Source organism: Ixodes scapularis, unplaced genomic scaffold, assembly GCF_016920785.2.
Source record: "Ixodes scapularis isolate PalLabHiFi unplaced genomic scaffold, ASM1692078v2 PGA_scaffold0__279_contigs__length_252992795, whole genome shotgun sequence".
NCBI classification, from domain to species: domain Eukaryota; kingdom Metazoa; phylum Arthropoda; class Arachnida; order Ixodida; family Ixodidae; genus Ixodes; species Ixodes scapularis.
In genome coordinates, this window is record NW_024609835.1 from 91,292,680 (window position 1) to 91,306,319 (window position 13,640).

The 13,640-nt window shown below is 40.1% G+C and overlaps 1 protein-coding gene across 7 annotated transcripts in view; it reads left to right on the forward strand.

Annotated features, from left to right (window-relative positions):
• LOC8050470 (glycoprotein antigen BM86) overlaps positions 1-5,028 on the forward strand; it is a 104,674-nt gene extending 99,646 nt beyond the window's left edge. For all 7 annotated transcript variants that reach the window (XM_029978033.4, XM_029978036.4, XM_029978035.4 and 4 more), the window contains 3 exons: positions 2,494-2,546; positions 3,385-3,472; positions 4,908-5,028. In XM_029978033.4, the coding sequence (XP_029833893.2) occupies positions 2,494-2,546; positions 3,385-3,464 (133 nt within the window). In that variant the 3' untranslated portion in view covers positions 3,465-3,472; positions 4,908-5,028. The remainder of the gene's footprint in view (positions 1-2,493; positions 2,547-3,384; positions 3,473-4,907) is intronic.
• Positions 5,029-13,640: the final 8,612 nt, after the last annotated feature.

Sequence of the window (13,640 nt, forward strand, 5' to 3'; positions counted from 1 at the left end):
TGAACTGATGTTTTATATTATTGTACACATTGGACGCAGTACAAGAAAGTGTAGTCCTATCGTCTATTTATATCAATGACCTCCCTTTTAGTACTGCAATCGCTGGTCGCGAATAAACCGATTTCACCAGCCAGGCAAGCAAAAAGCGCCGAAAAAATACAGGGACACAGACGAAGGGAAACAGGACAAGGCGCACTCTCAACTGATGTTTATTGAAAATTCACACTTATATAGCCACCAGCCAGTTTGACTTCGCCAGCCCTGTTGCAAAGCATAGCGTGAACATTAGTCTTTTTGCACGTCCGACAACAGCGCTGGAGCTCTGCGCGTGTGGAGCATGCAACGGCACGAGTCCTCGCATGCACGACCGGCTGCCTTCTGTGAGCTAAAGTTATGGCGGCGTCACGCATGCGCCGAAGGCTTGGTGAGATCGGTCTATTCGCACAAAGTTGCTTAATGTTTAATTATTGCGTACAGACTCGTAATATGTTTATTTGAGTGATATGTCCGATGCTTTAAATATATAAATGAGGTCGAATCTCTTACGTTTACTCACATTTAATTTGTTCTCTTCTCGCCCCTTCGGGTATACTATAATATTTTTGCAAATCTAGCAAAGCCTTAATTTGTTATAAATTATATGAATATTTACTCGAAGAGAAAAACCCAAAGCTCCCATAATAATTTCACTATCTATTAGGTGAATTGCACAACGGGCATTGTATCAAAATAAGTCACCTCTGAGAAATACTACGTCTTTGAAGTATAAATACCAGAAGCAAAAAAAAAAAGTTATATGCCACACTCTACCAAATACCTGCACGCCTGCTTACCCGCAAAACACTCAGAGAGCCAATCTATGCGATCTACGAAATCAGCTCAGCGAATGATGTGGAGGAATATCCGTTTATACCTAAAAATGAAGCCTGTGCTGTTTTCATTGCGCAATGCAAAGCGTCATGCTTGCATGGCATAATGCCACAGCGCAGAGTTAATTTTGAGGTCAGGACAGATGTTCCGCCTCGTTATTCGCTGAGCTGATTTCGCAGTCCGCAGGGATTGGTTCTTGAAGTGTTTTGGGGGTTAAGTAGATGAGCAGGAATTTTTGAGAGAGTATAGATTTTATATTTATCAGTTCTTTAAATGCCATGCCGTCTTGCCTCCGGGAACGAGTGAATTGCCGTGAAGCAATATTTAGGCCGAAGTTATGTCATTTGACACGTTTAACAATATTGGTTATCACACTCTAAAACAGCCAGTGCGTTTACGTTCCCGCGCAAAACTCGGAGAGGGAATCAGTGCAAATTACGGAGGCATCTCAGCGAATGACAATGCCAAAACACGTGTTTAGAAAAAAAAAAAAAAAAAGAAAACGTGCCTTGAGTTGTGACATTAAGCCACGTAAAAACTGTAGTTTGCACTACTTATTGTCGCAACTCAGAGTGCGTTTTTTTTTGTCTAAACATATGTTTCGGAATGGTCATTTGCTGAGCTGCCTTCGTAATTCGCGGTGATTGGCTCTCTGAGTGATTTTGCGGGAAAGTAGATACACTGGCTTCTTTTAGAGTGCATAATACAACACTTAAATCATGATACTACGTTTCAATAAATTTTATTTGTTTAATTAATAAACAGCCCAGTTAATGATAATTTTTATACAGATCAACCACTTCACACGCTAGCCTGTATCTCTATACCTTTGATATTATAGAGGACAAAAGCGCAAAAGACAGGGACAAGTAGAAGATTAGGACAGGTCAGGACAGGTCAGGACAAAGCGCTACTATCAACTGCTGTTTTTAATGTGAAAAAGGAAAACGAGCCTGGATATTGTTAGTGATAGAAAAGGAAGAGGAACGTTCCTTTTCCTTTTCTAAAAAATGTCCAGGTTTGTTTTCCTTTTTCTTATTAAAAACACCCGTTGATAGTAGCGCTTTGTCCTGTCCTGTCATGTTCTTCTACTTGTCTGTGTCTTTTGCGCTCTTGTCCTCTATAATGCTTTACCACTAGCCCAGCAGTTCATAATATTACAGTGACAATCCTTCCTCGACATAGTTTAGGTATTATAGTATTATAATGTATTATACATGTCTGCGCTTGAATACTACTTTGATTGATAGTCTTCCTCGTTTTTACGTAATTTCTCGTTTTTACTTTGGTTTTCTGTTCTTTATCAGGAGTAATTTCGTTTATCTACCTATATGGCTCTCACCCACTTACGCCTTGAGAAATATTTATTATCTGTCCTTAAGGTGTGCACAAGCAAAATGAATAAATTATGCAGCCTATTTATAGTTGAATTGATTTCTCTTTTCTCCTTTAATGATTCATTCACCCAGTAAGTGTATTCTTAAAGCTTGTTGCAAAAAAAGAATATTTAATAGCTTTTAATAGGATAGCTTTGCATATTCAGCGAAAACGGTTAAGGTGTGAAATTTAAAACAGAATAATAATAAAACGGTGTGCCATTTGTAAACCGTTATTTCATTTCAGATGCAAACAAGGATTTTCTGGAGAGCGTTGTGAAAGAAATGCGGGTAAAAAGCGTAAGTATCTTTGCTCTCTTTTGTCTAAGAGCTAATTAATACTAATATTTTAAGAAACTAGTGATGAAAGCAAAAACTCTACATTGATTTGTGTACTTGCAGCTACATGTGTGTTATAAGAAACAAAAATTAGAAAAACAGAAATAGGCAAATTAAAAAAAAAAAACGCGGAGACGCTACGTTGTTTTTGATTAAAGGAATTGCAGATAAAAGAGCTGTTTAATAAAATCCGCAACAAAGGTCGCTGCCTATGTTTCGTTTCACATGAAAATAGAGAAAAAACAGACGCTCGGAATCACCAGACTCAATTAAACACCGAGAAAATGTCTCTGGACTGCACCATCTCCGCTTCGCGGTCCACAACCGGAAGACCACGTGGCTTGTACTCTGCTCTGCATTGGCCGCGATCGCCCGTGCAATCCGTTGTTGTACACTTTAAAAGGAAAGCTAGTGAAGGTCTTTAAACGGTACGATTTAACGGGTGGACGTAATGCTTAAAGCAGAATAATGTCACCCCTAAAATTAAGACCCTAGTGGAAAATTCCCCGTTTCTTTTTTTTACTTTAGAATGCCACCTACAACAAGCAACCGCAATTGGCGGAGGGCAATGCACATCAGGGATGCTTAAACGTGACACTTTGCAGCTCTCTTGAGTTCCTAATTTACATATATGCACTTACTCTTGATTTTCAGTGATGTAGGGATTTCGCGGATGAACTTCATACACTATATCCTTCTACATTGCCTCGATCTATATACTTTGTTACTGTCCGTAGGAAATATGACAAGAGGAAAAACTTTTTTATGAAAGAGTGTTTCTTTTCTGATTTACTTTTAGTTGAGGCGCAGGTTGTAGCGGTCATCACATTTTTAATCGGCATGCAGCTTTCGCTGCGGTGGATGTTTGGTTTGGCCTAAATTATCAGGTGAGATATAATATATTACACTTTGGGGAATCAAAATAAAACGTATATCAATTACCTTCTTTACTGAGTTTGGTTGAGAAGCAGGTGTGCAGTATTACTGAAAAAAACACTTTCATATTATATTGTGCAAAAAATAAAAGATCAAGAAATGTCCGGCTTTTACTTTGAAAGCGAGAAAATTCACTTTCAATTAAATTTTGCAGAAATAACTAAAATAAATTGGAGAATGATAAGCAGGTCGTCCTGAAGGCCTGCGTAAAGGGACTGTTTAGCAAATGTGAATAATATTCCACAAATAGTATTTTATTACTAGGAGTTTAAAAATTATATTTATACCGGCTTTTATTTTTTATGCTTTATAAAGTTGTTTAAAATAGCCGTGAAAGCTAAACTTATGCGCTTTGTGCAGGTGAGGTATACGGCCTAGGGGGACACAGTGCAGATGGCTAAGCGTTACGGTTTAGCCATCTACACTGTGAACAGGTGCGTCCCATGATGCGGTGCAGAAATAGATGCATACCATGCAATTCTTCCAAAACAAAAGCAGAAACAAATAAAATTGTAGAATATTTTGGTTTTTAAATTTGTATACACACCTTCTTTTTTGCTGTTTGTCTAATTAGATAATAAAGGCAGGCTGAATTGTTGGGGATTTCATATATTCTCCTGATTTGAGTTGAATAGCTACTGGTTTGTTCGATTACATTCTTCTTACAAAACAAAATACAAAAAAAGCCGTAGCCAAGTTTGTGATAGATATTGTGTTTTTATTCTTGAAATATTTTGAAATCGGGTGCTTACGAAAGGACAAATGTAATCTAGGTCGCGTGAAAGAAACCCAAAAATTTTCACGAAAAACAGTATTAAGCGTTAAGGTAAAAAAAAAATATTTTTTATGTATAAAGTAGATCGTGACATTTACGGGCAACAGTGGAGCTTTGATCAAATAGAGATGTGAAGTCTGGAAATAGTGAAGTAATACATACTATGTATCCAAAATTTTCAGTGAGATGGAAAAGTCCCTCCATTTCGTGTTCAGATTTTGCCTTGAGTGTTTTTTTTTTTTCAAAAGCCACAGACATAAATTTGGCATAATTTGTAGCATCTACTCAAAATACACATAAGAAAGAAGTTTGTTGTAGATATTCAGTTCAGTAATATTTACTGCATTAATAACGACAGCCCGTCTATACACTGATGCGTTAAAACACGGGAAACTCATTAGGTCAACCCTTGAATAAACTCAAATAGTTAAAATATTCGGAAATTTATATTAACTTAAACGTAAAACGAATAACCTAAAAGACCGTCGTAAGATTGATTTTTTGCTAATATTAAATAAATGTCAAGGGAACACTTTATTCTTGCGTGATTTTATCACTTTATTACAAGCATTACCAATGTTCTCATGGCAATCACTTCCTTCTTTTTTCAGATATCTGTAAAAGGCTGAACATAGAAAGGCTATAAACGTTGTGGAAACTAACGTCGTGTGATGTTGGTCATTGAAGTCCGAAGATTGTTACGCCAATAAAAATACATCGAAATACCTTGCACTTCATGCGCGTTCCTTCATCCAAGATATTGTAACGTTGGACATCGCTTGAGCATAGTTAACGTACTTTTTGGGAAAATAATTGCCTCTTTGAATGGGATTATCTGTGCAGGGTACAGTTGTGTTTAAACTTACTAGGAACACACGAACAGCGTCTTGGGAGCACTATCTTGACGATAGCCAATCAACCGTGTGACATATCTCTGAATAAAACAATCTAAACACGGAAAGCCGCTCGTTTAAGATCGAACTTTGCTGCTGTGCTAAGGGCAACACGTTAATTTTGCTTGTGAGGAGATCTAACTTCCGACTTACCTAGTAGAAAGATAAAACTTTTACTTAGTGACACATCCAATTACTGACCGTTTTGATAGTTACCTACGCACATTCGCTCAAGAACGTAGCAATAACTATACATTTGGGGGTAGGCGAAATCGCTGCAATGTCCACGGTGCCGCGAGCGGCCCCTCTTGTTCGGACAGTTCCACTGAGTGGTGAGTGCTACATCATAAAACAGTTCTTCAGCTGCCAGCGGGAAAGCCCTTACAAATGTCAAGTCACCAACCGCGGGTTCCAGGTAAGTTTTTTAAGCACTGTACAGTAATGTTTATGCACTCTGTCAGGTCTTGACGTTCTCAAATTAATCCCGGAACCATAGCTAAACTTGCTGACAGCATTATTCCGCCGTGCCAAATTTTCTCACAAAGCGCTCCATGCGTTATCGGGTTGGCTCAGTTTCCATGGCATCCTGCAGTTTTCGACAAATACCAACGTGCTGGGAGACAGTTCGGTGATTCCTTTCTTCTTCTGTTTCCCGAGAATACTCTGACAAATGCTGTTTCAAACAAAAAACATCAGAAAGTTTTTTTTAATCCCTATAAACGCTTTTTGGCACTGCTACAAGCATTACAGCATTTGAGACAGTGTAAGTTGTCTTCTTGTGACTATTCTTTACAAACGACGGTACGTGCTTTATAAACAAGAACATATAAACAATATTTCCGATCCGTCTGGCTCGTTAAGTTGATTGTGTGGGTTGTATTAACGGGAAGGTCACCAGATTCTGAAAACGTAATGGCTTATTCAAATCGACGTATTTATATGCTAAAGGAAAAATGCGCTACACACCCAAGACAGTGCGATGATATTTTGAATAAATACTAAGCTAAGTTTCAAAAAAAAAAAAGATTAGCACATGCGGAGGCATCCAGATTAACGGCTTCAAATTTACCTGCTCTGCACAACCGTATGCAAAGCTGAGTGCCAAAACATGACGACTAATGTGGCATGAATCAGCGTCAAGTAGCTTTAGGTGCCATGACCTACCCGACAAGACCAATGAAGGGAATGTGACATGCCTTAGCTGATCACTGCGAGGTGGCGAATCGGGGAACTCTTGAAGAATTTGAGTTCCACCTTTAATTGCTGTAATCGATAACGGTTGTACTTCTACCGATATGTTGAGTTACAAAATTAGAAGATGCGAACTCTGGTGGTGAACTCCGCTTTGGCGTTAGCTGAGTTATATTGAATATGCTGGCATGTTTGCTCACATGCTGAAAAATAAATTAATTGTCACCCAGTTTCATTACTTCAGTCTAATAATGCATCAAACTTGTCGAAACTTTAAAAGAAGTTGAGAGTTTTTGTGATTTTGTTTACGTGATTGTTTCATGTGTCTTTCGGAGAAAGAAAAAAGTTAGGGTCACATTTTTTTAAGAGAGCCACTAGACGTTCAAATGTACACACACGCTTCAAACACATTGTTGAAACATGTTTCTGGCAATAACATATTCATTCAGGCGTAGTTATGTTTATAGATACTGTGCAATTATGTTTTAGAAAATGCACCGACTATTGCCATTATTATCTGCTCGAAGGTGGTGCAGAGGCGTCCAATACTCGTCTATGTAAATATGTAAAATAAAAAAAAGCTCGAACGTCAAGGAATCTTTAGAAAGCACAGTTCAATGAATTTTCAAATAGAAGGAGAATGCGATAAACTTTCATTAGCTTGTCTACGTACATTGAACTTGAAGATAGCTAGGCTTGAATGTCATAAGTTTATATTTGATGAGTTTAAATTAAATGTAGTAAAGTGACAAACGGGAGCAGAGGTTTATGCCGGACATGGGCAGTGAGCAATACATGGATAGATTCGACCTTATTTTTGACAATGTGATAAAACAGAGTCACTGAATCGTTTTTGACTCATTAAATCACCAGAGTTAATATATACATTACACATTGGCGTTTATGCGGCCACTAAATTGTTTTTAAAAATCTCGTTTAAGGCTTATAGTTTATGTTACGCCAGCGCTCAGATTAAACGAACATCAGCTATCTTTTAAAACTAATCATATGTGTCACAATATGTACTTTAGATAAAATACAGCGTATTTCATACCGCAAATATCAATGAAAATAAAACGCTGCAAAACCAAATTATAAATATTTTCCTCAAATTATGTTTTCAATGATATCTGAGGAGGTGTATTTTCGGGATTGGGTAGTTCGAGCGTGGAATAGTTAGAATTCTGTGTTCTTGATGTGTTTGCTTCTGGCGAAAAGTTGAGGATGTCCTTAGGAGTCGATTTTTCCAGCCATCTCGGCATGTATCCGAGTTTTCCTTCGATAAGCATGATATTAAAATAAATTACGAAAATTTATGTAATATATTGATACTTTAAACGTTTTAGTATTCACACAGAGACATAGAATTTACAGAACATTTTCAGTGGCATATACTGCTCCCAGAATTATGTACTAGTGTAAAAACACAACCATTTCGTTGTAAGAGCACGCCAGTCCTAACAATAATGGATCGCCGTTGAGCAGTCGTCTTAAACGTACGCCAACAGCACCTCACCCGCCCCCCCCCCCCCCCCCCCCCACGCCTCCTGTCAATCCTTCGAAGTTTAAGAGGAAATTATAGTGGCGGTTTTCCACCCTCTGACCTTGCGCTTTACCAAAACTGAGACAATAAAACTATTATGAAGTGTCCGGGACTATTTCTTGCTACCTCATTCCTGATTATTAATATTCCGAAGACACCTTCGTTGACACACCTTTAACCGGCAAGTACTTTACTAATTATTTAGGCTCCGATCTCTAGCTCGAAGTACCGGCCTCCTTTCATCCGGCAGGCTCATCCGCTCTCCGTGAAGATGATAATGGTAACGTCGAGGCGCTAGATATAATTAGAGATTCGCTCCGAGATATTTCTGGCAGTTCTGAAACTGCATGGCGGAGACAACACCACTTAAACAAAAAGTGCGCAGTACAGATTTGTTTTAACACTATGGACTTTTTATTTAGGATGGCTGAGGTGCCGTACGTCTAGTATTCGTAACGATAGTGACTTTTCTTTTTGCAACTGACAAACTCCTTTTACCATTCTTCTTTTTTTTTTTGCAAACGGAAAAGAGAAGATCAACGGCGTCGCTTAAGGGGCATTCACACGAGGGAGAAATACCGGGGATTTCTCCCCGGCACGCGCATCCCACGACGAAAACGTCAGGCTTTGCGATGTGCAAAAGCCTCACGTTTTCACCTCGTGATGCGCGCGTACCGGGGAGAAATCCCCGGGATTTCTTCCTCGTGTGTATACCCCTTAAGCGACGTTGTTTTTGTCGACTAAACTCTACCAGAGAGGCCAGTATACAACAAGCGTAACAAATATGCCGTTAAGCAAATAAAAAGGATGCCGTCTGTTTGGGCGGAGTGGTCGAACACGTCATGAATTATTCTCGCCTTTTTCCTCCCTTTACTTTTATGCAGGAAGGTTTATGCAACGCCTTTTAGATAGCGCAGGCTGCAGTGCTAGATTTTATACGTCCGCTGATACAGGTCAGCACAAGACACAGTTTGAACGCGAGACCTGCTTCAGCGTTCTGCTGAGATTTGTTGTCAATGAATTTTAAACAGAGTCGGAGCCAAACACGGAGCGTGGAGCTCGTGCCCAATATGTGACCCGAAATGGCGGCTAATAGGGGACACAAATAATTCTATACCGCGGCCATTGCTTCCTACAAAAAGTTTGTTAAGCTTGAATTGCTCGGAGTATGAAAACAAATGTATGACTCTTGAAAGCTGCCAAGAAAGATACCAGTGCACTTGCTTTAGTACAAAGCACCCGGAGAGGCAAAAAAAAGTGACCGCAACTTAGCATACGGTGAGATTGCCTCGACCAACGCAGATTGATAATTAAGTCAATTAATTAAGTCAACTATTATACTAAAAAGAACTTTGGTAAGACCGATGATGAAATACGAAAGCATCATATGAGATCCACATACATCATGTTGTATTTCAGAGCTTCAAAACCTTGAGACTAGCACTGCGCTTTGCGTATAACACGTACTCTTCTTCTGTGTCACGTACCCACATTTTTATGTATATAGGTCTTGAAAACTCACAGAAACAAAGGAAAATTAATCTTTCGGTATTTTTTTAGATCGATGTTAATGACTAGGTGGGAAGAAGTAAATACAATTATCTTAAAGGGCCCAAGAAACACATTTTGGTATGGTATAAATCACTTTAGATTGGGATTTTACTAATAGCACATCGGTTTAGTGGGCCAAGAAAAAAAAGGTAGAAAGTCAAAAGCCTGACTTTCAGTGGAAACATCTCAAAGCATAGTGGACTATTTCGTACTTCCTCCCCTTCGTAAGCTCACCGCCTTTTCACTGTGATACATCCGCGGTTCCCAAAGAGCGTCACCGGATCCAAACGCACGTCACACGATACCGGAGCTCTCTTATTCTCTTCACCCCATAGCTGACATTGTGGTGGAAGCTACGCGCTTGCCCGACCAATCAGCCGCCTCTCTTTCATCACTTGACCTCATTCTCTGCACGAATTCCATGATACTTGGCAAGTAATTTGCAAGCTGGTAATATAAAAATAAAAAAATTCAAAAGCGGTGCTCTACTCATGTTTTCTTCGCTGAAAATCACAAGACTTGCAAGAAGCGATTTAGCTGCTGCAATTAACTTAAAATAATTCGGGATATCATACATAATGCGTACCGAAATATTTTGAAAGAGGGAAGACTCACGTGTTGTAGGCATAGCAACTGACGAGCTTCAGTTTGGCGGCAGGCTCGGCTCGTGACGCAATCCACAATAAGTTCTTAATTGCCTTGACGCGATTCGGGGCACTGACATACATCGCGGTAATGTATATCCATAACAGCCGAACTACAAGTTCATCTGGCAGCCAGATATGATGAGTACAGAACTGAACGAGAAATGTGCACGCTTAGGAGAATCACCGGCTTGAGGACAGCATATTTCGTCGCTGACAAAGACCGAGTTTTTTGTCTTTCCAACAAAGGGCAATGAGGAGCGCCTGTACCTTTAAACTATAAAAAAATTGTAGAAAAATAAGGAGGGAGACACAAGTAACACGAGAGCGTCCAAAAAACCGCTTCCAATCTCCCTCCCGCCCCCCTTTCCCACCCCTCAAGCTCAAACCATTCTTGACACGTCGAAGTTAAAGTTCCAAAATCAGAATCCGCCAGTTTATAAATAACTGTCTCCACCTCGCGAAAAATTGGATTTGAGGATTCTGAGAAGGAAGCAATGTGGGCATTCGGGAGGAGATGAAATAAGCGCTCTTGGACAAACCTGGGAGCAAAAGTTAAGCCCTAATAGGCACAGAAAAAGCTTTGAGGAAGACCAGTCTAGGTCACTAGACTGGTCTTCCTCAAAGCTAATTGCTAGCTAATTTTGATACCAGAACCTTCTGATCCTGTGCTTTCCGAAATTGGTTCATCATGATCGTGTCGAGCGTTGACGTCACGATCCTCCGCTGATGGAAGTACTCTAGCTTTAAAGAAAAAGGGGGATTTGAGTGAAACATCCGGATGACGTCACATGCACTTTGCTAGCTTCAACCATGACGTGCTATTAACAAAGAAAGTAAACAGAAAAATAATAAAGAACAAGAGGACATTTAGAGGCGAGTGTACTTGGGGCTATCATTTTCGGCTTCTGTTGGCATTTCGATACAGCTTGTTGCTCGTGCCCTGCTTCCTGTTCTGTGTTTGGTGGCTCGGCTCTATCTTAGTTCGCAATCGGTTCAGTTTTGCCCTGGAGTTTGACAACTCCTAGGTCCGTTGATTGATCCTGTGACACATTTTTTCTTGAAGTTTGAGAAATATGTTTGAGATACTGAGTACGAGACAGTGATAAATGTAATTGAAATCGAGTAGAAAATACTCTACACGAAATATATTTGAAAGATACCAAACTACGGCCAAAAGTATTTGAATGCAGTATCTTGAGTGGAGAATTTATGATAGGCACAAGTCTGCCGGGCACTCCAAGGAAGAAAACACCCCAAGGTAGGATTGGGATAAAAATATTGCATATCATATAAAACATAATTTATATCCACATAAGGAGATGCCAGCTGATATTAGGTAAGGAAACATGAATAAGGTATTTGAACGTTGCGGAATTTTGTTTAGGTAGACATTTATCAATAAACCTGCTATTATCCTACATAAAGGAAAGCGACTAATAATAGCTTTATTTGTTACACATACACCTGCACAAAATACCCTTTTGTAATGAGCAAAACAAGTCTCGCTAAAAGTGCCATTCCTGGTAAGTGCAAGCAGAGTTTTTAAGTATGCAACTCTTTATAGCGTTTATGCTCATGATTGGATTGGATCTTGTTGGCTATTCCCTTTGCCTTAGGTGAACAAAGTCTAGCCTCGCCTCCAGCCAAAGATAACTACATGCATCTACATCACTCCTTGCTTTCACGCTAGCCGTCCTCATGTCTTCTCCTGGTGCACTCTGTAACATCGGTTCTGCGCGCTGCATCAGCCGAGTACATGTTGGCCTCCGCCTCCGTCCTAAAGTCAAGAGCCCCTGGGAGCAGGTCCGTTGCTTGTTACAGAATAAATACTTTCTTCTTCGTCCCACAGGTGGCGCAAGCGGTCTCCTGAACTTCAAAGGGGCGGGCTCTTGATGGCCTTCTTCGGAGAGTCCCTGCCCGTGCCTCAAATAAGAGACTACTTCCGCTGGGTTTGTTATAAAATTATCATTCTAAATGAAGTCCTATGCCCTGCACATCTGCGGAAAATAAGGATATCGTCGGGGAAGAGAAAGAAGAAAGGGACCCCGACGAGTCGATCCCAGATGCTGTCCGTCCGGCACAGGTGTGGGGACCACGATCGGTCCTCCCGTTCAAGTTGCAAATAAATATAGTTAGAGTTTACAAGCACATTCTCCTCGTCCTTTCTCTCCGCTTTGGGACGACCCGAACTCTACAGGTCATTTTGTTCCTCCAGCGTCTTTTCCCTTCCTCATGCACGAGTTTCCTCGTCAACTTGGCATCAGCTGTATAGTTGTTCCCCTGCTAATGGCTATATATATCCATTAAAATTTGTGTTGAAATGTCGATGTATGAGCGATAACGCCTTGTAAGCAATGCTGCTGACTAACAAATCAAGAATGCGGAATAGGAATTCCGAAAAACCGATGAAAACTGATCAATTTTAGATATGAGGCCATGGTGAGCGCCTAACATAGTGACACGTTTGTGATTAAAGTAATATATTAAATATATTTGATCTTAAACAAATCTATTTGATATAAATAAAAAAATATATGATTTACTTCACTTCAGCTAGACGCGAATTAATTTTTTACTGTATTTCTTTTTTAATGACTCCCTGATACAAATATTTCCTGCTTGATAATGATTTGACTTAAACATAAAATAATTGCTAAAAAGAAGCGGACATTGATAGACAAACGGTAAGTTTAAAATATTGCAATAATGTTAAGGACGAAAGTGTTAAGTTATACTATTAAGTCAAAATCGGTCTGACAAATCATCATTTAATTTATCGCTTAAAACACGATTTAAATCATCTTGATTTTTAATATCCAGTCTGGTTCCTAACATAATTTATTGCCAAAAATGTACTCTAAAGAATATTTTGAACAAAACAAAATTCAGATTCAGATCTCGTCCATACGACGAGATCTGAATCTATGGGAACAGACATTAGAATCTCTGTTCCCATAGAGAACAGAGGCTGCTCCTTTTTTCCGATTTTCAGTGCAGAACTTGGTGGCTGTTCAAAACCTCCAACGACCAATTTCAGGAGCTTTAAAAACATAATTTTTTTTTTACCGCGGAGCTGTTAAGGGCTAGTTTCCCCAGGATCGTGTCCAGTACCAAACAAATGTCGACACGCGTGTTCGACACAACGCTGGTTGCCGCCGTCGCTCATAGATGGCGGTAGCTATCCGGAGTGTTAAGTTTGCCGGTTGTCTGTTTGCCACCGTCGCTCATAGAACGCGGCATCCTTTCCAGCCTCGGCAACCAGACAACTGGTTGCTGCCGTCGCTCATAGATGGCGGCAACATTTCTACGGAGGAAGAGGATCGGGAACCGGGCGAGCGGCGATGTGCGCAGCAAAGCGAATGGTTCCGCAACTACCGCGAGACCGCTGTCGCCTAAAGTTCCCCCGCGTCGAGCGCTTCAGATTCCCCTGAGAAAGAAGAGCAGATTGCTCGCCTGGAAAGCCACCGCTCAGAACAGAAGCTACAGCTCTGCTGCTCTTCCTTCTTCACCACAGTGGAA